The sequence below is a fragment of the Cetorhinus maximus genome, chromosome 6 (genome assembly GCF_964194155.1).
Source record: "Cetorhinus maximus chromosome 6, sCetMax3.hap1.1, whole genome shotgun sequence".
Classification (NCBI taxonomy): Eukaryota; Metazoa; Chordata; class Chondrichthyes; order Lamniformes; family Cetorhinidae; genus Cetorhinus; species Cetorhinus maximus.
Window position 1 is genome coordinate 51,376,918 of NC_135884.1, and position 26,388 is coordinate 51,403,305.

The 26,388-nt window shown below is 40.0% G+C and overlaps 1 protein-coding gene across 1 annotated transcript in view; it reads left to right on the plus strand.

Moving 5' to 3' along the window:
* LOC144681761 (serine/threonine-protein phosphatase 4 regulatory subunit 2-like) overlaps positions 1-26,388 on the plus strand; it is a 65,780-nt gene that overhangs the window by 20,191 nt on the left and 19,201 nt on the right. Inside the window, exon 3 of the mRNA XM_078543727.1 lies at positions 7,119-7,289. Coding sequence (XP_078399853.1) covers positions 7,119-7,289 — 171 coding nt within the window. The remainder of the gene's footprint in view (positions 1-7,118; positions 7,290-26,388) is intronic.

Consider the following 26,388-nt stretch of genomic DNA (forward strand, 5'->3'; position numbering starts at 1 on the left):
AAAAGGCATCCCTTATTAGCATTTTAACACACTTGAAAACCTCATATTGCATTTATATGTTACTACGCACACTCTGCAGAGTTGCAGCCTTTACAGGAAACACTCCAGAGTCACTCCCAGCTTCCAATGGGCTCGTTTCACTCTGTTTTGCTGAGTCGTAATGTCCAGTGACCGTCGAAGGTCCTTTTTCTCAATCTTCTAAGAAATCTCAAACTGAACTCCAGTTCACTCTGATTCCTTTCCCTGGCCACACCAGGATGGATCCTCTAGTCGTCTTAAATTTCCATTTGTTCCGCCTCTTTGAGAGAATCTTTCCACCTGACTTCTGTCTGGTAGCTAACAGCACAAGCAGCTGTTTTTCCTTCTGCCGAATGCAGCGGCTGTTCCGTGTCTCTCCATCCAGAATTCTGTCTTTGCACAACACCGCCCCCCCCCAAACACCTCCTCCCAACCCATCTCTATGTCCAGGGTTTTTCAATCGGACTACCTGGGAGTATGTATGTCTACACAAAGCAAGAACAGCTTTTCTTTGCGTTCAGGTGTGAAATATGGCACTTGAGTTTCAGTAAGTCTTGACCTGGGCCCCCTATCCCCATAGTAAGCGCCACCTGACCTGTTGCTGAGCAGAGTCTAATGCAACTCTGCACCATCCCCCTTTTCCAGGGCGTCCTGTTTTACTTCAAATTAAAAGAGTGCACCACATAACCATCTTATAAAACCTTGCATTTGTAACATTACCTTTAAATTTTGTTTTGAATTTAGATAGGGCTGATCTCAGCATAGCAAATTGCAATGAGAAAACACTTGAGTACGGTTTTGGAAGGGAGTGGCAGGATAATAACAGAAGCAGGCAGTCTAGTTCTGTTTAGCTTTGCTGCTAATTCAGACCTTGGAACTTGCCAATATCAAGCGGCAGGAATGCAGTCATTTGAAATAAATAAAAGCCACTAGACGTGTAGGTTTTGTTTGAAATTTATTAAATCTGTTATTGTAAACAGCAGCTGCAGAAACCTTTTTGAAGACTACAGCAAAGTGTTGTGCAAAAATTGTATTAAAACGGTAAATTCAGTGATTTTGCATCAATCTGATTTTTTAGGAAAATTTTAAAAACACACCAGTTGTTCTCAGCGTCTTTCCTGAATGAAAATACAGCTGCATTTTCTGTCATGGACCTATTGCCATGGCATACTGATATTTATCAAGGAATTATGGAGGTGTTTTGATCAACCTTGCTTTCCTTCCAAATGGCAGAATTCTACTCCCAGTAGCACTGTGCAACAAGCCAGGAATAAGCTGGAACAGCAAGGAAGCTTTAATTAACTGGAACCTTGCAAAACATCAATTTACAGACTTCAGCTGCGTCAGTGCCATATAATTTTAAAAGTGCTGGGATTATATTGCTATTTTTCATGTATTTATTTTTCTGCAGCATTTTGACAACTGCATGAATTACGTGTTTCATGAGTTAATAGACAACTTACAAATTTATAGTTTTTATTTTTTATGTAAGAGTTGTTACGCAGGATGAATTGCTGGGAGATTTTTGTTTACATTGAAACTACACCATCTTGTTTAATTGTGCCTTTGCATTTGTATTAGATTGATCTCATTCTGGAATTGTACAACAGAATGAACTTTGGAGTTTGAATGCAAGCGCTGGAGGCTTACTGGCATAGAAACTATCGCCCGCCTTTTTATCCTGTTAACAAATGAGCAGGTGGTCAAGCTAATATCCCTAGCAGTTGGATCACCTTTGTTAGCATCTGTTATCTTTGTGTCTTCATGGGTAATCACCTGTAATGGGTCTGCTTCAGCAGAATCTGTGCTGACTGGATCTCCTATTTGTTGGCGCAAGCTTTCGGTATGAGTTGCCAGTTCCTTGTTCAGACAGCCCAGTTGAGATAAGGAACTGGGCTACTCTAATTTTTTTTGTTCCAGTGACTGCATTGAGTGATGGGAGAACCCAATAATTAATGTAAATAGCTATACAAGTGCAGTTTGTGGTGAGATTTTGTGTAGTACTTTTTACAGTTCAAACCTTAGCATTAAGAAATCTAAACTAATTACATGTACCTTTTTATTAGCATTTTCAGCCATTTGCTTAATAAAAACAGCTCTTAATCCATCATTTGAGGAAATCCTGTGGTGCTCTTGCTTCCTAATGTACACAAGTATAGATTTTAAATGTAACAGGGCCATAGGGCTGGCATAATTGGTCCAGGGGTGCAAGGTGATTCAGTCCCCATTTTAAAGTCAACCCATCTGCCCATGTTATACAGTACTTTGATTTGATGGTATTCATAGCAAAATTTGGCATAAACTTGAATTAGTTGGAAATTTGGAGTTTCTCTATGCTATGAGCAGAAGAGTGGTGGGGCAATTGGAGTACAATGGTCAATTACTGCTGTGTCAATATTTATGGAAGGGTGTAAGTACAGCATGGCAAGTTTATGTAAGCAGTTGCTGTTATCAGTTTGACCATAGGAATTTATAATGGGAGGAGAAATAATAAATGTCAAGCAAAGCAAAAAAACATTAATTTGTAGAATAGAGTGTGAATGCAGACAAGATCTTTTAATATAGATGACATGCCAGATTACTTGAAAAGATTGTTTTGTTGTTTCTCAGACTACTCTTAAGAGTACCAATCTTTTAAAAACGATTGCAAAGCAGCATGTCAATTGAGCGGCAAACAAAAGTGTTTGATTACATTTTGAGTTCAAAATATTTAGGTTGGATTTATGTATGTGCTAAATTGAGAATTCCACAGGAATTCTTCAGTTTGATCTTTGTTTTAATTGTAATATGGCGCTTGCAGATGAGACCTTAATGAGAGTTTTTTTAATTTACAGAATGGGGCATTGCCAGAGCAAGGTCAGCATTTATTGCCCATCCCTAATTGCCCTTGCAAAGGTGGTGATGGATCATCATCTTCAACTGCTGCAGTCCATGTGGGGAAGCTACTCCCACAGTGCTGTTAGGGGAGGAGTTCAAGGATTTTGACTCCGCAATGATTAAATGCTGATTTATTTTCAAGTCAGGATGGTGTGAACTTGGAGGGGAATTGCAGATTGTGGTATTCCCATGCACCTGCTGTCCTCGTCTATCCAGGTAGTGGAGGTCATGTGATTGTGAGGCGGTGCCAAAGAAGCCATCGTGAGTTGCTGCTGTGCATCTTGTCGATGGTACACACTAGCCACAATGCACCTATGGTGGTTGGGATGCCAATTGAGTGAGCTTCTTTTTCCTGGACAGTCTCAAGCTTCTTGAGTGTTGTGGGAGCTGCATTCACCCAAGCATTTGGGGAGTATTCCATCACACTCCTGACTTGTGCCTTGTTGATAGAACCATAGAAAAGTTACAGCACAGAAGGAGGCCATTCAGCCCATCTTGTCCATGCCAGCCCAAGGACACCCAGGTGCCCTTTCTAATCCCACCTTCCTGCACCTGGCCCATAGCCCTGCAGCTTACAACACTTAAGGTGCGGATCCAGGTACTTTTTAAAAGAGTTTAGAGTTTCTGCCTCGACCACCAACTTGGGCAGCGAATTCCAGACACCCACTACCCTCTGCGTTATAAAGTTCTTCCTCGTCCCATCTACACCTTCTGCCACTTATCTTGAACCTATATCCCCTGGTTCTAGAATTCTCTGCCAAGGGAAACAATTTTATCCTGTCCACTCTATCTATTCCCCTCATAATTTTGTACACTTCAATCAAGTCACCTCTCAGCCTTCTTTGTTCTAAGGAAAATAACTCCAACCTATCCAATCTCTCCTCATAGCTACACTTTTCTAACCCTGGCAACATTCTTGTAAACCTCCTCTGCACTCTCTCCAGACCTATTACGTCCTTCCTGTAATGTGGTGACCAGAACTGCACACAATACTCCAGTTGTGGCCTCACCAGTGTTTTATACAATTCCAACATTATATCCTTACTTTTATATTCTATACCTCTGCCAGTGAAGGAGAGCACTCCATTTGCCTTCTTTACAACCTTGTCTACTTGAACTGCTGCCTTCAGGGACCTGTGTACTTGTACGCCAAGATCTCTCACTTCATCTACCCCTCTTAGTATATTCCCATTTATTGCGTAATCCCTGTAACTGTTTGACCTCCCTATGGTGGTCTTTGGGGAATCAGAAGGTCAGTCATTTGCCACAGAATATTCTATCTCTCACCCCCTCTTGTAGTGTGAGGAACCCGTTTTTGGAAAATTGGAAGGACATTGAATTTTGGACACTCCCTCCTGAGTTGGTTTTTAAATGTCTACAAGTTTAATTCTGGACTGTGAATTATGCCATTTTTTTTTCAAGAAACCACAGGTCAACAGCTAGATGTCCAGTGAGGACACCTGATGAGAGAGTTACTTTGTTTATCTAAGTTAAAATAAGACCTGCTGTTGCCAGGCTTGAGGCTCTTGCTGATTGGTTGAAAACACCTGGCCTGACAAGTATTCTCTGAGCATTTTATTCTTTTTGAACTCCGAGTCAGAGTGTGCGCGTGCGCGCCTTGGAGGCAGGCTGCAAAAGAAAAACTCTCTCTCCCACTCTCCCTCTCTCACTCATTTTATCTCCCTCTCCCCCTTGTTTGACATGCAGCCCGGAGTGGGTTACCCTTCAGTCAGAAAATTCTCATCAGAATAACTCGCCTGTGTTTTGAAAGTCTGCAAGTTGTGACAAGCGAGAGTTATCAAAGACAGTGTGTCACCAAGGATCCATCTGAAAGGACTTCCAGATCTACTGTGACCAGAATTTTGTCGGATCAACAGAATCGTGACCCTTTTCAAACTTTATCCTTTTAAAAAACATTCCCATACTCCAGCCTCTGCAGAGACCGTGTTTGTTTTGTCCTGTTTTGTGTTTGTGTGTGCGTGTATGGGTGTTGGTGTATCTGTGTTTTTAAAAAAAGATCGTTACACTTACAAATTACAAATTGTATGTTAATGAGCTTTGCAACTTGTTTTTTAAAAAATGTTTTATAATAAATCAATTATTTTGTATTTATTGAAGCAAGCCTGGTTAAAGTCTTTTTACGCTGGGTATAGCAGTATCAAAAGTAAACAATTGGCCATTTTGGTGAGTGAATTAAACATTTTGACTATTGTTGCAACCGTGGAGAAATGGGGCTAGAATTAACTGCGCACTCCTCCCATCATAGTCAATAAAAGTAGCCACAGTATTTATATGGCTGGTCCAGTTAAGTTTCTGGTCAGTGGTAACCCCCTAGGGTGGTGATGGAGGATTCAACAATGGTAATACCATTGAATGTAAAGAGGAGATGGTTAGGCTATCCTGTTGGACATGGCCATTGCCTTGCACTTGTGTGGTGAAAATGTCACTTGCCACTTATTCACCCACACCTGAATGTTGCTTCTATGCATGAGCTGCGTCAATATCTGAGGAATTGCAAATGAAATTGAGCACCGTGCAATCGTGGGCAAACATCCCAATATCTGTTCTTGGGATAATAGGAAAGTCATTGATAAAGCAGCTGAAGATGATTGGGCTGAGAACATTCTGTGTCTGAAAACATTGGCACCAACAGCTGCAACATTCTTCCTTTGAGCTAGCTATGACTCCAGCTAGTGGAGAGTTTTCCCCCTGATTCCCATTGACCTCAGTTGTACTAGTCCTCCTTGATGCTCCATTCAGTGAAATACTGGCTTGATGCTTGGTGTTGCTTTTGGCATGCTCTCCTGCACTCCTCATTGAACCAGGGTTGGCACCCTGCCTTGATAATTGCAGAATGAGGGATATGCAGGACCATGAGGTTATAGATTGTGGTGGAAAATAGTTCTCTTTTTGCCCATAGTTCATGGATACACATTTTTTGAACTGCTAGATTTGTTCTAAGCTATCCTGTTGTTTAGCATGTTAGTAGTGCCACACAACATGATGGACTGTGTCCTCAGTGTGAAGATGGGACTTCATTTCTACAAGAACTGCAAGGTGATATTGCGAAAGCTGTTGTGGACAGGTGCATCTGTGATGAGCAGATTAATGAAAATAAGGGGAGGTCAAGTAGGTTTCATCCTTGTGTTGGTTCTCTCATCACTCGTAGAAGGCTCAGTCTGGCAGTATTCGACGAGCTCATTCACTAGCTCCTGGTGATGCTCGTTGAAGCCTTCTACATTCTGTACCCTTGCTAGTGCTTCTTCCAAGTGGTTGAGGAGGTGTCAGCTGTGGCTCAGTTCATAGCACCCTCGCCTTTGATTCAGAGGGTTGTGGGTTCATATCCCACTCCCGGAAACCAAGAACTGTGATTGTACTCGAAAAGAGTTGCAATCTGTGACTGTTGATAACTCGAAAGAGTTTCCAAGTGGTTGTGGGTTCATGTCCCACTCCTGGAAAACCAAGAACTGTGATTGTACTCGAAAGAAGTTGCAATCTGTGACTGTTGGTAACTCGAAAGAGTTTCCAAGTGACGTTGGACATGGAGTAGGTAGTAATCAGCCGGGGGTTTCCTTATGGCATGTGACTTGATGTGCTCAGGAATCGATGTTGGACAATCCCAGGGTCCTTGATGGGTCGCTTATCCAGGGGTGGTAATGGGCCATTGGCTGAGGGGTATGATTTTGTGACTGTGACTTTATGAGACAAGTTTTAGCACAAATCCCCAGATTTTGGTGATAAGTTTGCACAGTTAGCTAGGCAGGGTGTTGCATCAGGTTTTATTAATTTTTCATAGTGGTTTGTTATAACTTGGGTAGCTTGCAAGGATGTTTCAGTGGGCAGTTAAGAGTCAGAGTGGGTCTGGAGTCACATCTAGGCCAGACTGGATTAGGGTGGCAGATTTTCTTCTGTAAAGAACGTGAGTGAACCAGATCAGCCTTTACGACAATCCAGGGGTTTCATGCTCACTGCTTTTTATTCCAGATTTATTTACTTAACTGAATTTAAATTTCCCCAGCCTCTGTGGTGGGGTTTGAACTCATGCCTCCGGATCATTAGTCCAGGCCTCTAGATTACTAGCCCAGTAACATGAGCCCTCTGCCACTGTATCCTTCAAGAGTATGTCTGAAGGTATTCTGTTGTCTAGTCTGATTTAAGATATTATTCTTAATCTAGCCCTTACATTTTTTGTACACTAATTTATCCCTGGGTTGTAATTTCAGGATTCCTTGGTCACAGTTTAAAAGCTACTTTGTATACAAATTGGAAAAAGTAATGGATGACTTCAGAGCCTCAGCCCCTGAACCCAGAGCTCCGCCCAATCCAAATGTGGAATATGTTCCTTATGAAGAAATGAAGAACCGAATTCTTAAAATCGTTAATGGGTTTACGGGGTAAGCTGATCACTTTGGTGTTTTTTAAAAATCCGCTATTAATTCATGTTGCACTTAAAATATAGAAACAATTAAAAGTTGTAGAAATACTTGCCTACCAGTCAGTTATGCTACCAATTAAGTTAATTCAAAAGTACTATTATTTCTGATTCCTTCACATAAGTAATCTCTGCACCCAAATTAATTTTCAGGGGCTTTTTTCAATTATGTAATTACTTTTACAAAAATAGCTAGATGCTACTTTAAAATTTATTGTATTTTTTCTTTTATTGTACGTCAATAGAACAGACTGCTGAAGGTAACCAATTTTTAGGCATTAAAGTCTGCCAAGTTTTGTTGAACAGCTTTTGCTGTTATAAAAGTATAACTGATGGTCACTGCTTCCTATTGGTTCACAACTCCACTCTAAGAACTGTCTTGTTAATATTGCAGATAATTTGAGTAGCAGCTCAGCAGACTTGAAAACAGCTCTGCCTATGTAAATGGTGCATTTGTTTTCCAATTGCTGTAATTTCCTTACTGTGATAACATGTTTTGTCTTTTGTCAAATCAGAAACTACTAGAAATGAACAGCTGGCATTATGAGGAAAGACTTGAGTTACTAGGGCTATTTTCACTGGATCAGTAAATGCTGAGAAGATTGAGGATTTTCAAATTATCAACGATTTTCACAGGGTCATTAGGGAGAGACTTCATTGTAGTTAGTATTTAAATTATTAGCTGGTTGAGAGAGGTTGTAGATAGAGTTGTTGGTGCATGGAATGCTGTGTCAAAGGGAATAGTTGAGGCACAAACTATTAAGTTGTAAGAAAAGTGGATAAATATTTGAAACATGGGAAGATAAAGAGCTATGGGGAGAGTATGTGGCTTTTGGATCAATTTTGGCTTACAAGTATACATGCAAAGGGCAAAATTGCCTGACTTCTGAGAGGTAAAACTTGAATGTTCTCTGAAACATTTATTTTACTGTTCTAAAAATATCTGAGTTGAAATGAAGTTAACATTTTTAACATTTGAAATAAGAGACCAGAACTCAGTTATTTGCAGGACAGGTCAGATTGTTCTATAAATTAATAAGAATAGAAATGATGCTTTGGAGTGTGGGAAAGCACAGAGTGCTTTGAGAAGAGTACTTCATGAACCGGGTGCTAACTCGGGAATTTGGTGCAAGTGAGATATCTCTGGTAAGTATTTCTCGATGTAATTTAGCATAATGGATAGAATCTAATTTAGAACTTACAAACTACAAGTTGGCTATGATACCTAGTTAACAAAAACTGCCTGGCAGTTATGTCAATCAACTGAAGGTTGTTGCCTAAATAAGTGTTAATTACTGTAGCAGGAAGCTGACTTAGCAGTTGTAACTTGGGTGAGAGTCATAAACTCTCCATATAAGGTAGGCAACATTTACTACTGACATTGGGAAGCACAGAGTGCTTTGAGAACAGAGTGTTAAGTTGGGAATTTGGTACGTGAAAATTTGATGGAGAAGGAGGTGTTGTTTTCTGTTTTGTTTTTCTCCAGTAGCTGGTGAGTATTTTTTATCTCCAAGCTAGGAGACTATAACTTGCTGTTGCTTTTGCTAACTAATTCAGTTGTGATCAAATAAACTAGTAAGATTAAACCAGCATGGCAGGTCAGGTAGTGTGCCATGATTGCAACATGAGAGTTTGTGGACTGCATTGCAGACCTGGACAACCATATCTATGGTAAGTGTCTGCAGATTTGAAATACTTTGGTTCAGAGTTGCCGGGCTAGAGTTCCAGCTGCAGACACTGCAGGGCATGAGTGAGGAGGGAAGTTACCCGGACACTTGTTCCTCGAGGCAGTCACACCCCTTAGATTAAGTGGAACTTTAGGGTTGGTCAGGGACATGGGGGTGTGACTGCATATCTGACAGATTTGGGTATCCAGCATATAGTGATGGAGGAATTTCAGCCCTTGACAGGTCTAAGGTTCTTGCTGCCTGCATGGATGAGAATAAGGAATGTATGTTGGATTAGCAAACTGACCATGGCATCATGGTGCAGGATGCCATTCAAGTTGGTGAGTGAAAAGGAATGTGGCAGTGATGGGAGACATTATAGTCAGGAGGGATAGATACCGTTCTCTGCAGCCATCACCAGGAATTCTAATGATTGTGTTTCCTGCCTGGTGCCAGGCTGAAGGACATCTCTTCATGGCTGGAGATGAATTTGGAGTGGGATGGAGAGGATCCAGTTAGGGTCCAGTTGTTGTGATCTGTGTAGTGTGAGAAATGGTTGTTATTTTAAAAATATTTTTAGGGAATATTGTGTTATTCTGTGAAGGTGGCTGTGTGTGCAAATGATTTAATTAAACTGGACAAAGCTTACTGGGAGACAGGTTGTCTGGGGTATTTAAAACATGAAAAGGATAGAGGCATTAGGTTTGAGATACAAGTAAATAGATTAAATCTAACATTTGCATTTTTAGATAAGTTGAGAGTTTGTTTGAATATTGAAGGGAAGTCAGAGGTGACAGGAAATGTGTTTGCATCTTGAAAAATTTTCATAGGTAAATAGAAGCGGGGATATTATATTTTATTGACCCGAAAGCAAAGACAGAATAGAGACATGACAGCTTTTATATTCGGAAAGATTTGAGTTTCAAAGAGGCGTGAGAACAATGGAACCTGAGATGAAAGATGGAAAAAGGTACTTTAGAGTTACTGTGGAAAGCTTAAGGTACCTGTGAGATGTAGCTGTTAGCTGGTCCTGAGCTGGGAGCTGCTGGAGCGGATAGCTCTGGGCTGGGAGAAGATGCAGTTTGAATTCGGCCATCTTGTAGAGCCAAAAAGCCCTGGTTGCAACAAGTAGTTTTGTTCTAAAGCAGATTCCACAGCAGAGTGGAAGAGAGTTAGAGGTCATGTGGGATGTCTTAATTGAAGCTACAGCAGTTTGCCTTAGGTAATATTACTGGATTTTTATAGTTAAACATCTATAAGGGAGTGTTGTCTGGAAGGTGTTTACCTATGTGTCTCTTGGGGGAATGTTTTGTAAGACTAACTTTAATTGTGCAACTGTAATCTTGTGTGTTCAAGTTTTCCTTTATTCATGTTAATACAACTTTTACTTTTTTTAAAATCCCAAAAGTGTTACTGGACTAATTGCTGCTGAGATCAGTACGTCATCGTCTTGTTTCCAGAATACAAAAAAAGGGTATGACCTGTAAGCCAAGTTTCTCTGTGGGATTTAGTTTGTGCAGCAATTAACATCGGCTGTGGTCATAACAGTAGGAACCAAAGGCATAGTTGGAACTAGGAATTATGTTCTGCAGAGAGTTTGAGTCCAGTGTAAATTAAAATGCAGAACCTCAAAGCTAATAATCTCTGGATTGTTACCTGAACCGTGTGCCAAGTGGACATAGGGTCAAGCAGATTAGAGAATTTAAAGGCTTGGTGTGGGAAGAAGGGGTCTCAATTCAACAGTGCTCATAAAAGGTGGGCATTCCATTTAGATGGACTCCAGTGAAGCCTAGCTGGGATCAGTGTCCTAGTGAATTGTGTAAACAGGGCTGTGGCTTTAAACGATAAGAGGTTGGGGGGAGCATTTAATTGAAGGGAACTTTTGAAATCTGAAGAGAAAAATCAAGGTAATAGAGCAGTACAGTCATTTGGGTAAAGATAGGCAGAGTGGAACAGGAGGGGATAGTGCATCCGCAGTGAATATGGTCCACGAAAATAATAGTGATTTAAAAACAGAATACAGAGTTTTTATTTGGATGTGCAAAACATTTGCAGTGAGAGAGATAAACTAGTGGCACAAATAGAGAGAAATGGTTTAGATGTAATTACTATTACAGAGACATAGTTATAGGGTGACCAAGGTTGGGAAATAGATTTTCCAGAGTACACAGTATTTTGAATAGACGGTCAGAATGGAAGAGGAGGAGTAGCCCTGATAGTAAAGGATGATATAAGAATAGTAGTGAGAAAGGATCTTGGCTCAGAAGATCAGGAAATAGAATTAGTATGGATGGTGATTAGGAATAACTAGGGTCACATACAGTATAAATTTTTGTTTTCCCCTTATATTGGTATTCTTGTGAAGTTTCCTGATGAGTGCAAGACAAAAAGCTTAGATATGTCTTTTTTTTCAGCAATACTCAAGTTCTGTACTGTTATGATATGGCAGGTGGTATTTGCGAGGTTAGCCAAATCCACAAGGGAAACTTGGTCATGCTGTTACAACAGTTTTGCAATTTGTATTTATTACAGAAATGTTTGTGCATTGAATTCAGAAGTAATGAATCCACTAACACCTTTAGAGATTTTAAATATTAAATTAAAACATTTCTTAGCAAAAGAAAATAATTAAAATGCGTACACAAGATTACAGTGACACCATTGCTTAATATTATAACAGATCCCAAAATTCCGAATTAACCTGATTCCCAACTACACACCCCTCTAAGGTAACAGTCCAAAATAGATTTTAAATGTAGAGGGGCAATCCAGCAAAGTTCCCACAGCACCCATTTGACAGTGGAATTCCAAAGGCTTTTTAACACAACTTTGGTTACTGGAACAGCAGATTTCTGCGAAGTGGCTAGAGGCTGTTACACCATGTGAAACAGACTTGGGGCATCTTTTAGATCTTACACGGCCACCCCAATACAACCTTCCATCCTTCTTTTAACATACTTCCTCTTTACGATGAAGGTTGATAGGGGACCTGATAGAGGTGTATGAGATTGAGGGGCATAGATAGGGTAGGGGTGGATAGGAAGGCACTTTTTCCATTAGCAGAGAGGTCAGTAACCAGGGAGCATAGACTTAAGGTAAGAGCTAGAAGGCTAAAAGGGGAGTTGAGGAGAAATTTTTTCATCCAGAGGGTGGTGGGAATCTGGAACTCTCTGCCTGAAAGGATGGTTGAATCAGAAACTCGTAACATTTAAGAAGTATTTAGCTGTTCAACTGCATTGCCATAGCCTTCAGGGCAATGGGCCAAGAGCTGAAAAATAGCATTAGTGTAGTCAGATCTTTGACTGAACATGGTGGGCTGAATGGCCTCCTTCTGTGCCGTAGACGTCTGAGTCTATAATCTGTAAATCCCATTGTTCTCTTGTGTCTTTGGAATTTACTTTTACCATAATATAAAAATCATTCATGTTGTCAATATGGCCTTCTCACACTGTATCACAGCAGAAGGAGGCCTTTCGGCCCACTGAGCCTGAGAGCATTCCACCTAGTCCCACTCCCCTGCCTTATCCCCGTAATCTTGCACGTGTTCCCTCTTTTCAGGTAGCAATCCAATTCCCTTTAGAATATCTCGGTCGAGCCTGCCTGCTTCCCCCGCCCTTTCAGGAAGTTTGTTCCAGACTCCAATTACTCGGAGTAATTAATGAATTAACTAACTCCAATTACAATTACTTAAATTACCTGAGGAAGAGTTGTAAGATGACATCTTCGAACATACCATACTGAGATAAAGCTAAAAATGGAGGAGAAATAGCGAGAGTCTGATGAAAGAGTAGACCAAAGTACAGAAAGGAAACTGTTAAAAGGAACAGGCAAGTAAATAGGTTTAAGGAACAGTCAGTAATATTATACTGTGTGAGAAAGAAATAGTCAGACTGGCGGAAGAAGAAATACACAAACCAACATTTAAATTAAATTGATCACTTTGATAATTATAGCTTACAGAGGTCAACCTAGATCACGGTCTTAGGAACTATATAAGGAGATGAATGCACCTTGTCTGATCCAGCTAGTTCCACTGTAAAGGAGGTCAACAGCGATGCAGGTGCCTTGGGGGATTCGTGTTGAAATGAACAGGAGGAGGTGCTGTGCTACATTGGTGCGTTCTGGGAATGGTACGCTCTTTATTTTGGAGATGAACCCATCCTCCTCACTCTCCTTTTTGGAAAAATAAACGTAATAACCTTGCCCTATTTACCCTGTCAGTTGTAAAACTTTACCATACTCCTTTGAAAACCAAATACCTCTCCACTTATCTTAAAGTGCAAATTTCATTCACACCCTATCTGCTGAGACTTTTACCCTAGCTTACTCATTAGCATTTCAGATACCCATTTTACACCTCACTTTTTTTTGGTAATTTCAGCCTTGCAGTCTATCCGACTCTATCTAATTCAATTAAATCAGCCATACAGAACCATCCCCACATGCGTGCACGCACACACAAACATAAGCCTACTTTACAATACCCCACAATAATATGAAAAGTATAGTAGTTTTGTGGCAACTACCTAATGACTATAAGAATAATTTGTCTAAATTTGCTAACAATACAAAGCTAGGTGGGAATGTAAGCAATGAGGAGGACACAATGAAGCTGCAAAAAGCTATAGACAGGTTAAGTGAATGAGCAACAAGATGGTAGATGGAATATAATGGGCAAGTGTTAGGTTATTTGCTTTAGTAAGAATAGAAAAGCAGAATATTTTTTAAAAGGCATGAAACTTGTAAATGTTGATGTTCAGAGACTTGTATGTTGTACAAGGAACATAAATTTAGCATGCAGGTACGGCCAACAATTGGGAAGGCAAATAGCATGAAGTACAAGAATGAGGAAGTCTTGCTAAAATTGCAGTGAGCTTTGTTGAGACCGTACCTGGAGTACTGTTTGAAGCTTTGGGTTGAGAGGGTTGTCCTGTGATGAGTGGCTGAGTAAATTGGCCCTATATTCTCTACAGAGTTTAGAAGAATGAGAAGTGATCGCATCGAAACATACAAGATTCCGAAGGTGCTTGACAGGGTAGACACTGAGAGGTTGTTTACCTGGTTGGGGAATCTAGGACAGGGGAGCACTATGGATCCATCATTTAGGACTATGATGAGATGTTTCTTCATTCAAATGATTGTGAATCTTTGGAATTCTCTATCCCAAAGAGCTGTGGATGAGCCATCATTGAATATATTTAAGGCTAAAATAGATAGATTGTTGGGTGCTCAGAATCAAGGAATATGGGTAATGGGCAGGAAAGTGGAGTTAAGGCCATGATCATGGAGAATAGTGGAGCAGGCTCAAGAGGCCACATGGTCTGTTCCTGCTCCTATTATGTTCTTAACTAATTTATACTTGATGGAAGCATTAACAGGCCCTGGATAAGTGGATAGCTCATTAGTTATTCTGAACAATTATTTGTTACATTGTGTCCTTAATCTTGGTTGGCTGATGGCTGTCATTTGGATCTTGGGTCTGAAAAATATACCAGATATTTCTTCCTTTCATGAGTTCTATTTGGAGTTTTGAGTCTGTACACTTGGCTGATCTTGTAATATCCACTGTTCACCGTACAAGTTCACAACAACATTTTATCTACGTCTTTTCAGTTGTTAAGCTGCTCATGGAATACACTCTATAAAGAATATTTTAATTATTATGAATTGAATGTCCAAGATTTGACCTGATCCGTACCTAGTAGTACAGATACGTTTAATGGGAAGCTAGATAAGCATATGGGAGAAATGGTATAGTGTGTTTTGCTGGTAGTTAAATTTGGAAGAATGGGAGGAGGCTTCATTGGAGTGTAAATGCCAGCATGAACTGGTTAGGACAACTGGCCTGTTTCTGTGCTTTCTATTCCATGTAATTCTGTAAATTCCTCATTGGTCAAACATAAAAAATGTGACCTAACTTTCTCTTCCTCTTTTTCTCTGCACTTCACCTTCCCTGCCCTATCACAGGTATCGTGTGAATTTAACCAGCTCGGGATGTCTGTGCACCCTGTTGCCATGTCAATGTGAATATCTTCCTGGACCCCTGGTTCCATGGGCTGTGTGGAATCTTGGCAGAGAGATGTGCCACTGCTGTGCCTGGCATCTCTGCTTGTTTATTTCAGCGGTTGCATGTATTATGCGGAGGGGCTTCTGAGCTCTGGCAATTAGCTCTGAATTGTCTTCTAAGTTCCTGTGACCGAGCCATCTTTAATCTCCTTTTTTAATGTATGATTGCAGTTGGGTGCTGCCCCTGCGTTTCCCATGTGTCCCCCTCCCTATATGTCTTCCTGTTGAACCAATGAGGCCTGTGTCACTTGACGGCAGCCTTTCTGAGCAGCTTATCTGTAACCCCTTTTGATGTCTGTGCTGTCCCCAGTACTTCAAATAACTTGGAAGAATAGACTTCCACGTTCTGGCACTATTGCTTTAGTGAAATATTCTAGCTGAACTTGGGTCATGTGTGTCTTCACAGGTCCTGGTTTTGCTCCTGGTTTGCTTTTGCATGGCAGCTGTTAATCATTTTGCAGTTCACACATCCTTGACACACCTCTTTTGTTTCATGTCCCATTAAAACTTGCTTTGACCCTGCACCACTAACTCTTTTGTCATTTAATCTTTCGTGTCTTCCACTTTATCACAGACCTTCCCTTTTTGTTCTTATTCCACTCTCCCCCCTTTCACTTGCTTAAAACATATTGCATTTCTAACTTTTTCCAGTTCCAATGAAAGGTCATCGACCTGAAGCATTAACTCTGTTTCTCTCTCTGCAGATACTGCCTGACCTGCTGAGCATTTCCAGCATTTTCTGTTTTTAATTTGGGTCATGTATAGCTTTGGCTTTCTGAAATTCCTGAATGGGGCATCTTTGCCCTTTACTATAGTGAATGCCAAACAGATGTAAGATTTCCACTGTCAGCAGCTGGTATCCTGTGATTCTTTTCATCTCAGTGACATGAGATTGAGTGAAGGTAGTGAGTCAGTTTGTCTGTTCCTGCAGTCACCATAAAACAAACTATCTCATCTTTTCCAAAGTTGTTTGAATTCTAAAGGATGAGTAGGGCTCCCCGGACGACCTTCCTGTCTACACTTTGCATACCTGATTTAATTATCTTCAGCCTTCACAATCCTGTTTAGCTCCACTGATCCACACTTACTTTATACAAGCTGAACACATGGCTCACCAAATGGTCCATCGATGGAATGGTATGAAGCAGTTGGTCTCCCATCATATAACAGCTCATCTATGCTTGTGAGATCATAAGTTGCTTGATATATTTACCCAGTTGCTTTATAACCAAGTACCTAAATTTTCTGCAATTATTTCCAGAATGCTGTCCTTTTACATTAGGTAACTAATTCCTTTTGTAATCTGTTAAACTTTCACTTTTTGATCAGCACTTGGTCGTACATCTTACTCAATATGTTTCTCTGTGCTGAACTCCATTTTCCTTGATTTCATTTGCCTTGGTATTAAATCACATGCATTAAGAAGAGCACATTTTACAGCCTCAGTGCTGATTGAAGTAATAAGGAAGACTGGTTCATATGTTTTAATCCAATCTATGGTAACCAGCTGATGATTCGAATGCCCAAGTAGATGTATCACGGTGATCTCTTTAAAATATATGAGCAAGTTTACTTTGAGCATTTGCCGTCGCTGTTGTGTATTTCTCTGCCAGTTGCAGCCTGACATTGCTTTTTCCCCTCCTCAATCTCTTTCTGGCTTTGTTTCTCTGTTGTTGATTTCAACTTTATATTGTTCTCTCCCTGCTGTTGCTCTTCCTCGTAGTCACTCCAACTTCAGTTAAAACCTACTGTTTTCCAAAGGCAGCCAAACAACCCCATTTCTATTTCTTGATGTGGTCAAAGTTTTTAAACATTGTTTCTGTCCATTCAGTTTAAACTTTCAACATTTTAAATTGTAAGCTGGTCACCAATGTAAATCAGTATCCCAGGTAGCTGCCACTAGTTTTTAGCAATTTCAGGTCTGCACAAGTGTGTCTGGGGCTCTGTACTGTCACTTTGTTTTTGGCAGTGCTTAATAATCAATATTTAAATTTTTCATGCAGAACACCCAGCAATTCAATTTGATTTTGTCTTTCCCAATTTAGGTTGTTTGGAAAGTAGCTTGAGCCATATAATAAGGGGAGAAGTCTTGCAGTAGGTTAAGAGATTTGTCTCTGGTAGCAATGGGAGCAATGTAAAATAATTAATTGAGACTATTCGCTATGTTCAAGCATGTTGGTTTAAGTGCAATAATATAAATAAACCTGGTGGTAATGCTAGTTGAGGGCAAACAACTAGAAGGTTTGGATCAAGGCTGGCATACTGACAAGTACTGATGCCAGTTGTAGTACCTCTTATCGCTGCACTGGTTGAGACCTCATTCAGCACAGAGCAATGATTAAATCTGAGAAAGCACTGCTCCATATGCATCAGTTATGTATTCTTACTAAGCTGAATTGGTACAGGAGCCACAAGCTAAATTCTTTTCAAAATGTTAATATAGATATGGCCAGAGGACAGTGTTTGCTTTATTAAACAGAAAATTTATATCAAGTACTAGTCTTTTAGTGGTGCACAAGTTTGCATGGGTTGCTGCTATGATTCTTCTATGCATACTCTATTTCATTGCTCCCTCCTCTGTTCATGAGTGAAATTGCAGCTGTGGTAAAATCATGTTTGCAATCTTAATAGAGCTCTTTATTTCCTAATCCCTTCTTGTTTGACATTTTTAGGATTAGATACATTGGTTTTGGGTCACCTTGGGTCAAGAGTGGATTAATAGGTGAGAATTCCCACAGCTGATTGCACTTTAATGATCTTGACTGGAAGTGTATGTCTGTGGCTCTGGACTGTTGAGCTCTGTTTTGGTGGCCCCTGTGTTTGAATGCCCCCCCCCCCCCCCCCCCCCCCCACCCCCCCACCTACTGTTCACTGTCCGAGGCTACATGTAAGGAGTAATTATTTGGACAAGATACAGGAGCGCTGTTACTACCTGTGGAATCATTTTCTAATGTACTTCATCTTTAGGGGAGGAGAAAATCAATAAGATTGCTGTTTGATTTGTAGGTTGATCAGACATTGAAAGATCTTGGTGTTTATGCATTAGACCTGATGCTATTTTTTAAACTGGTATACTTTTTTTACTCACTTACGGGATGTGAGCATCGCTGGCTAGGCCAGCATTTATTGTTCATCCCTAATTTCCCTTGAAGATGGTGGTAAGCTACCTTCTTGAACCGCTGCAGTCCCTGTGATCTAGGTACACCCACAGTGTTGTTAGGGAGGGAGTTCCAGGATTTTAACCCAGCGACAGTGATGGCAAGGCAATATATCTCCAAGTCAGGATGGTGAATGGCTTGGAAGGAAACTTCCAGGTGGTGGTGTTCCCATCTATCTACTGTCCTTGTCCTTCTAGGTGGTAGTGGTCGTGGGTTTGGAAAGTGATGTCTAAGGAGCCTTGGTGAGTTCATGCAGTGCATCTGAAGATGGATAAACTTTATTTTCCAGCCCAAAATTGTGGTGAGATGTTTAAGTAATTAATCAGGAAAGGTTTTAATTAAGGTGATATAAGCAAAATAATTTGACAAGACCCAACGTAAACCTCAGTCGTGTTTTCTGCTCCATTCACTATTTTTAACCTTTCGCTGGACATCATTTTGTACCATAAAGATAAAGTAACACTATAGCCTGAATTTTGTTGTCAGAGTAAATGGCACTCAACCATTCATTACACTTGCACTGCCCCCACACTTTCTGGGGCCTTTACATTGTGATTTGCAGTAATTAAGAGAGATGAAATAGCGCAGTGCCTTCTACAATGGAGCTGGGCCTTACAAATGATTAACTTGAAGATTTCTTGCTGAGAAATGTAGAGTTTAAACAAGGAAGTGAAAGTTAAGATATTTAATTCAATGTAAAAATCGTACAAAAAGTGAAATAGAGAGGGAAAGAAAGATGGGTTTAACAGAGAGATAGAGACAAATAAAGTGTTAAAGAGTTATGTAATTTGTTTTTAAAATCTCCAATAATTAAAAACCTGGAGGAATGAGACCCCACACTTTGGTGTAATACTTGTTATAATAATAATACTTTAAAAATTTTCTTAAACTGCATGTCTTAACCTTTTGTGGAGTGTTTAATAGATAGCTAGTGGCTGTCATATGTGTGGATGCTGAATCTGTCAGTGAGGTGATAGCATAGTGAAGTTTGCGGAAGAATAGAGTAACTTGAACGACCACTTTTTGATTTCTCTTTAGCTGCACATGTCCAGATGAGGAAAGTTGTGCCCAAGTTGCCCTGCCACCCCACAAGGTTCGATACACCTTGCCACCAGATGTTCTGTTTATTGCTTGGTAACAGTAAGTGCTGATAGCCTCACTGTTTTTATAGCAAACTCCAGGCCAATGTTTTCTAACTTTTCCCTTCAAAAGATAACATTTTAAATTGTTTTCCTTATTTTTTATTTATGGGATAGCACCCCATCACCCGATTTGGAGGTCGGCTGCTAGTTTTTAATCGAGTAAAGCTGATTTATCCAGCTCAAACTTTGAAAATTCAGATACGGTGATCTTCATGTTTTTATTCATCACCTCAGCAAGAAGGTTACTAAAGTATTCTTTGAAATTTCTGGAGCTGTACAGTTCGGGCAAGTGCTTGTGCGCTCAAAAAATTCATGCAATTTCATGCTTGCTGAAGTTAACCTTCTTTCATTACATAGTAGGCAGATCATTTTTACATAAGCAATATTACAAGGAAGACTTGTTTCTGAAACCATTTGTCCATCTCATTTAAAATGTGGATAGACTTCATAGTACTGGTGTAGCTGACAATCTTGCACATATGCAACTTTATACATGAAGTTGATTGCTGTGTACTTGCTACTTTATTTGGAGCTTAAAATCTGAAAGCCAGATTGGCAGTGGTAATTGATTCCACTGGCAAATTCTCTTGCGACACTAGATTGGCCCTGTATGTGAATCCTGTTACCTCAGGTGGTGCATTCGCTGGATACTGCTGCCTCAATTACTTCAGTGCTGCTGTTGCTAACATTGCCAAACTGGTCCTATAACATGGCTTAAGTTCACACTTCATGCTGTTGGTGTGCCTTGCAAATAGTGCACATTCTGTCTTACTCTTTTTAAAAAGAAATTGCAAATATACAGTATAGAAACAGGTAATTCAGCTCAACTAATCTCTGCTGGCGTATACATTACACTGGAGTCGCCTTCTATCCCAGCTGCCTAATGTCAGTCTTTCCACATCTCTTTCTATTCCCTTTTTTACCATATGGCCGTCTAGTTTTCAGAGCATTTAACCTTTTTGCTGCAGCCACTTTCTGTGGTAGCGAGTTCCATATTCCAACCACCAAGTAAAAAAAAATTCTCCTTTCCTTACAGGATTTATAAGTGATTGTTGTTTATAGTCCCGAGTTTTAGATTCTCCCATAAGTGGAAACATTCTCTGCCCAACCCATTCATAATTTTAAAGTCCTCTATCTTCATTGTCATAACTGGGTTGAATTATATTGTTTTGTGATTTGCTGGCGCCATACTTGAGTGGACTATTTATTGGTGTTTAATAGAAATGAATGAATTCTGAACTATTCCTGTTAAGAATACGCTACCAAAAAGAACTGTTGATCACTATTAGTTTTCAAAGATGTCTTTGTATTACCAAAATGGATACACTTAAAGCAATTTTTTTTTTTTCCCTTCCATTTGCTTTTTCTTAATTTGCTCGCTCTGCCAAGCTCCCCGAACACTGCCCTGGAAGTCTATGCCACTCGTACCTAAAGCTGTTTGCTACATATTTGATGCTGTACCTGATGTTGAGGGCATCTGATCCCTCAGCAGTTGTGAGTAGATGGTATTACTCGTTGGTACTATTGATGACCCCTTCAAAGGCTTTACTGATTGGGAATGTGCTGATAAGCAGTACTTGGTTGAATTAGATGTACCCTTTTGCATGGACCGCGCATACCAGGCAATCTCCTAAATTACCAGGTAGGTGCCACCATCATAGCTGTATGGGAGCAGTTTGGTTAGCGAAACAGGGAACTCTGGTGCTGACTAGCTAAGGTTACTGAAAGACATTTAGCAGTTCATTACTAAAGACCCATTATTCTCTCAAATGCTAGATTTTTAAGATTAACAGTGTTACAACTGAAGCAATTGACTTAACCATGGCAAACTGCCAATAAAATGGTACAACTGGTGACTGTAAAACATTGCAATAAAATAGCTGGACAGTATCCGATAATACTCTTGCACATTTTGATAGCAAGAAGCTGATCAATATAACAAAATTCTATCCTATCAATAGAAGCTGATTTTTTAAACAAAAGACAATTGCATATTTTTTTATTTTAGTGATGGGTTGCGTAGATTTTTTTAAATTCGTTCATGGGATGTGGGCGTTGCCGGCCAGGCCAGCATTTATTACCCATCCCTAGTTTCCCTAGAATAGTATAAGTGAACCTTTAGATCTAAGCCTTTGGTTCACGTTGAAGAGCATTAGTAGAAGAAGCTTCCATTTATACAATGGATTATGTCTTAAAAACGCCAAGACATATTGTATACAATGCATTATTTTACATTTTATATTGCATAATGCCTTCAGCATAGAAACAGCCATTTTGCCTAAGAGGTCCAAACAGTGTTTGAGTGACACAAGCCTCCTCCCACCCTTCTTCAGTTAACCCCATCAACATTTACTCCTTTACCCATCATGTTTATCTAACTTCCCCTTGAATATACCTGTGCTGGTCATCTCAAGTATTTCTCGTGGTGGTGAGTTCCACATTCTAACTACTTGCTAGGTAAAGAAACTTCTCCTGAAACTCTCTACAGGATTTGTCATTGCCTATCTTGCATTTATGCCCCAGTTCTGGTCAGCTCCTCAAATTGAAACATCTCTCCTACAGTTGGCCTATCAAATGCTTCCATAGTCCTGAAGACCTCTGGTCATCCCTTAATCTTCTCTCTCCTGGAGAAAAGAGCCCCAGTCTATTCCAGCCATTTTATGTATAGCAAGCCTCCACTGACTTCAGCTAATCTTTTAAATGGTTTTGGTCAAGGGTGGGATATTGGTCAAGGTGCTGAATAAAATCTTTGCTCTTCAGATATTGGTGTAGAATCTTTAGTGTCCTCTTGAACAGGCAAATGTGATTTTTCCTTTGCATTTCATGAAAAGGACAGCACCTAAAGTTGCAGAACTTAAGTATTGCATTGTCGTACTTTGCGAGTAATGGGCTTGAGTTTTGAGCAATAGCCAATATGTGCATATAAAAGGAAAAAGGATGTTTAATATTACACAGGCATGATAAACGTCAGGAGAGTTGTTTTAGTTGTAAACAGAGGATTGGGAGGAGATGGTATAAGAGAGTTCAAAGTTTAATTTTGAGGTTTAACACAATGATTTTGACATACAGACAGAGTGGATTCAGCTTGGAGTATCAATCAAATCAATGTCTAGGATTGGGGATAGGTGTAGCGAGGGTGAGTTCAGGAGCTGATCAAGTGGCAAAGTATCATTGGGCACACTTCTAGAGGTGCCTAGACTAAGGTGCAACATTTATTTACTTCTCCATTCACTCTTAGCGACAATTGCAGTTTTAAGCTAGGAGTAAGATTCTGCGTGTCAGTATGTGTGTCATCCTGCTGACTGTACTGCAAGTACTTGGCAAAATATAATGAATCCCAGCAAGTGCAGTTTGGAAGCATGAGGAACTGGAACACAACAGTTCCCTGCTACAGCACCTGGAGCATAGAAAAAAGAGAGCTTTGTGACTGTAAAGGCTGTGGAATGCCTGAGCACTTGGGGTCCTGCATGTAAGCGATAGTAATATTTTAAAGTACAGGCTCCCGGACAATGGCAGGCACTGCTTTTGCTAAAACCATGAAATCCCAGCAACAAATCACTCATGACTATTATTTCCTAATCCAAGCAATGATCATTTGAAGATGGTGAGACTAAGTTCCAGTGTTGTGCATTCCTCCGCACTCACTCTCCCCTGTTCCTATCTTGACCCTCCACCCCAAAAAATGTAAAAGACTGCCAGTCCTGTAGTTCAGCAGTCTATTCTTCTGGAACAGTATTATAAGAGTTAAAGGCAACTGACCATCCTCCAGGCTGTGGCCAGAAATATTCATCAATGACAATCTAGATCTTGCCACTAGAGAGCTCTATTTGAACAATTCATGATCTTTAACGTAAACTAGATAATGCATTTAACAGATGCTTCAGCTTGGCTTACTGTAGATATTTTTTGTCATTTAGGCCCAAAGCAAACATTTTTAAATCAATTTTTTTTAAGTCAATCACTGGATTTTTTTTATTGTTGAGAAATATCGATTGTTGCTGAAAACCTATTATCCAGAACCTCTGCAAAGTTTGAAGAGTGCAAAAGCAGTGGTTCTGAAGTCTCTTGGTTGAAGGACCCCTTTTCAAATGAATTGGTAATCATGGACCCTCCCTCATCTAAATTATAAAATTACACTAATGTAAAAGTGCTGCAGGTAAAAAGTGTCCGAATGGCTTCAGGAAAACAAGTATTTACTCGGTTGTCAGTGAGATGGATGTGCCTGCAGTACTTCTCACTGCAGAGTCTGTCCTTTGTGTGATGTTTGACAATAGCACTCTAAATCAATCTCCACTTTCAGGTGAAATCTGAACTTGTATTTTCATGCCCTTGTTTTGATTTTAAATATGATGTATTTAAGTATTTAAAAAAAAAACTTCCCTCTCTTGAATAAAGCTAAATTCACCTAGCCATTTACCAGCCTTGGTAACTACAGGTCTGCCTGGTGACCACTTTGCACTCTCCTCCTAGATGAGATGGCCAGCCCACTCTGTGCTGCACACACGATGGCCACACACTGCTTCTGCTTCCTGGCTCACCAAGCTCACCTCTGATCACTGTTCATTCATTTACACTTGCCTCCAGTGACCTGAGTGTTCATCCACTTGTAAAGTTGGCACTGCTTGCTAATCACTTTCACGTTATTTCTCGAACTCCTGAAAAGTTGCGTTGGACCCTGAGGCATCCGAGGATCCTAGGTTGAAAATTGTTGGTTAAGCAGATAATAAATCAGATAGTTGGTTTGCTGCCAAATGTTTTGAACTTGAAACTATGCAAGAGTAGCCAAGACACTCAGGTTATGATTTCTACTGTTTTGAGGTACTGAAAGATCACACAATGAACTCCAAACAGACAAAAATACTGAAGGCTAGAGAGCATTCTGTTTATTCCTTTCTGACTTTCTTCCCTTATGCAGTACTCTGAGCTTGGTCTAGCATGGGGAAGATCCTGGGTAACTCACTCTTAGTGAGCTTTTATTATTCTAAAGCAAAGAGATGAATGACTTCAGCATTTTAGTTTCAAACCTTTACTGATAATTCAGGATTGGTCCTACAATTCAATTTTAAAATTGTATTGTTGAATCATGCAGTTTAGTCCAGTTTTGTGCCATTCAAGATGGTTACCCAACAGCAAATGGTGGCATCTCATAGAATCAAAGCACTTTACAGAAGGAGGCCAGTCTGACTGTCATGCCTGTGCTGGCTGTTTAAAAGAAACGTCGTGCTTAGCCCCATATCCCACTTTTTGTCTGTAAGCCTGATGTTCCTATTACTCACGAACCTGTGAAAATCCTTTTTAAAGTTACCTATGGAATCATCTTCCACCAATAAGAGCATTCTGAACCTCAACAACTCTCAAGTGAAAATATTTCTCCTCACCTCTCCTTTCTATCTTTTTCCAATGACTTTGAATCTATGACTGCTAGTTATTCAATCACTTACCAGGGGAATATTTTTTTCTCTGTTTATTCTATCAGCACCTCTCATTTTGAAAACCTCTTGGATCACTGCTTAACTGTCTCAATTCTAGGGAGAACTTTTCTGATAACTGCTCATAACCTAAGTCCTCCATCCCTGGTAAACTACCTCTATGCCTTTTATAGTCCTTTACATCTATCTTGAAATGTGGTGCCAAATTATTCACAATACTCCAGCTGAGGCCTAACTAGTGATTTATAAAATTCTAGCCTGATTTCTTTACTTTCATATTTTGTGCCTCTATTTCTAAACCCAATGAATCAATATGCTTTTTTTTAGCCACCATATGAATCAAAAGCCTTACCACCATTAAGGATTTGCTTATATGGACAACATGGCCTCTGCTCATCTACACTTCAAAGTCGTGCCATTTTTCATGGAATATCTTTCCATGTTTGTCCCGTCTAAGTCCATCGCTACCCATTTCCCCACTTTGAACACTATTTGCCTCATCTGGCTTCTGCCCACTTCACCATTATGTCTGTCACCCTGATATAACTATCCTCATGAACTACTACTTTGTCAGGTTTTGTATTATCTGTAACTTTTTTGTAAAAGTTTTGCAAACGTAAAAATGCTGCTCTCTACACCCGAGCCTAGGTTGTTAATAAAAATTACAATGAGCATTGGACCCAAAACTGATCCTTGGGGGAGTCCATGGCAAACCACCAACCAGACTGGAAAATATCCATCCATCACCAAACTTTGCTTTCTGCCACTGAGCCAATTTTGTATCTTTACTGTCACTTGCCCCTTAATTCCATGAACTTGCACCTTTTATTTGACATCCACAGCAACTTGATAAATGTTCTGTTATCTCATCAAAGAATGCAATGAAGTGAGTCAAACACAATTTAGCATTAATGAGTCCATGCCGATTTCCCTTTCCAAATTTTACTTTGTCCCTGATAATGGCTTCCATTAACTTCCCCACCACTAATTTTAGGCTGACTGACCTGTAGTTGCCTTTCTCCTTTCTGAACAGTAGAATAACATAAGCAGTCCTCTGACACTACCATATCCAATGAGGATTGAAAGATTGTGATCAGTGACTCTTTTGTTTCTACCTTTACTCTTTTCAGCAACCTAGAATGCATTTCATTTGGACCAGATTACTAACTTTCAGTAATGCTGATCTTTTCAGTACGTTTTCTCTATCTCAGCGCTTCCCAAACAATGTTCCGATGTGACCCCATTTTAACACTTAAAAATTAACATGATCCCCAAACGCCAGCAAAAACAAAACAATAAAACAACATGAAAGCATTCAGTACATAATTAAAGTTTGCACATTATCGATCAACATTTTTTAATAAATATAAAAGTGAAAATGAGTTTTTAAAGTAATTTGTAACAACACATATACGCACCCCTCTTCCCAACTCGAGTCCACCCCACTAAACAAACAGCAGCCCTCATCCCAACTTGTCATCTCCCCTCTCCCCCCACCCCCAAAGCACGCACGCGCGCACATACACACACACAGACACACATTTCTTCTCAACTCCCTCTCCCCAACCCCCACACACACAGCAGTTCCTCTTCCCAACT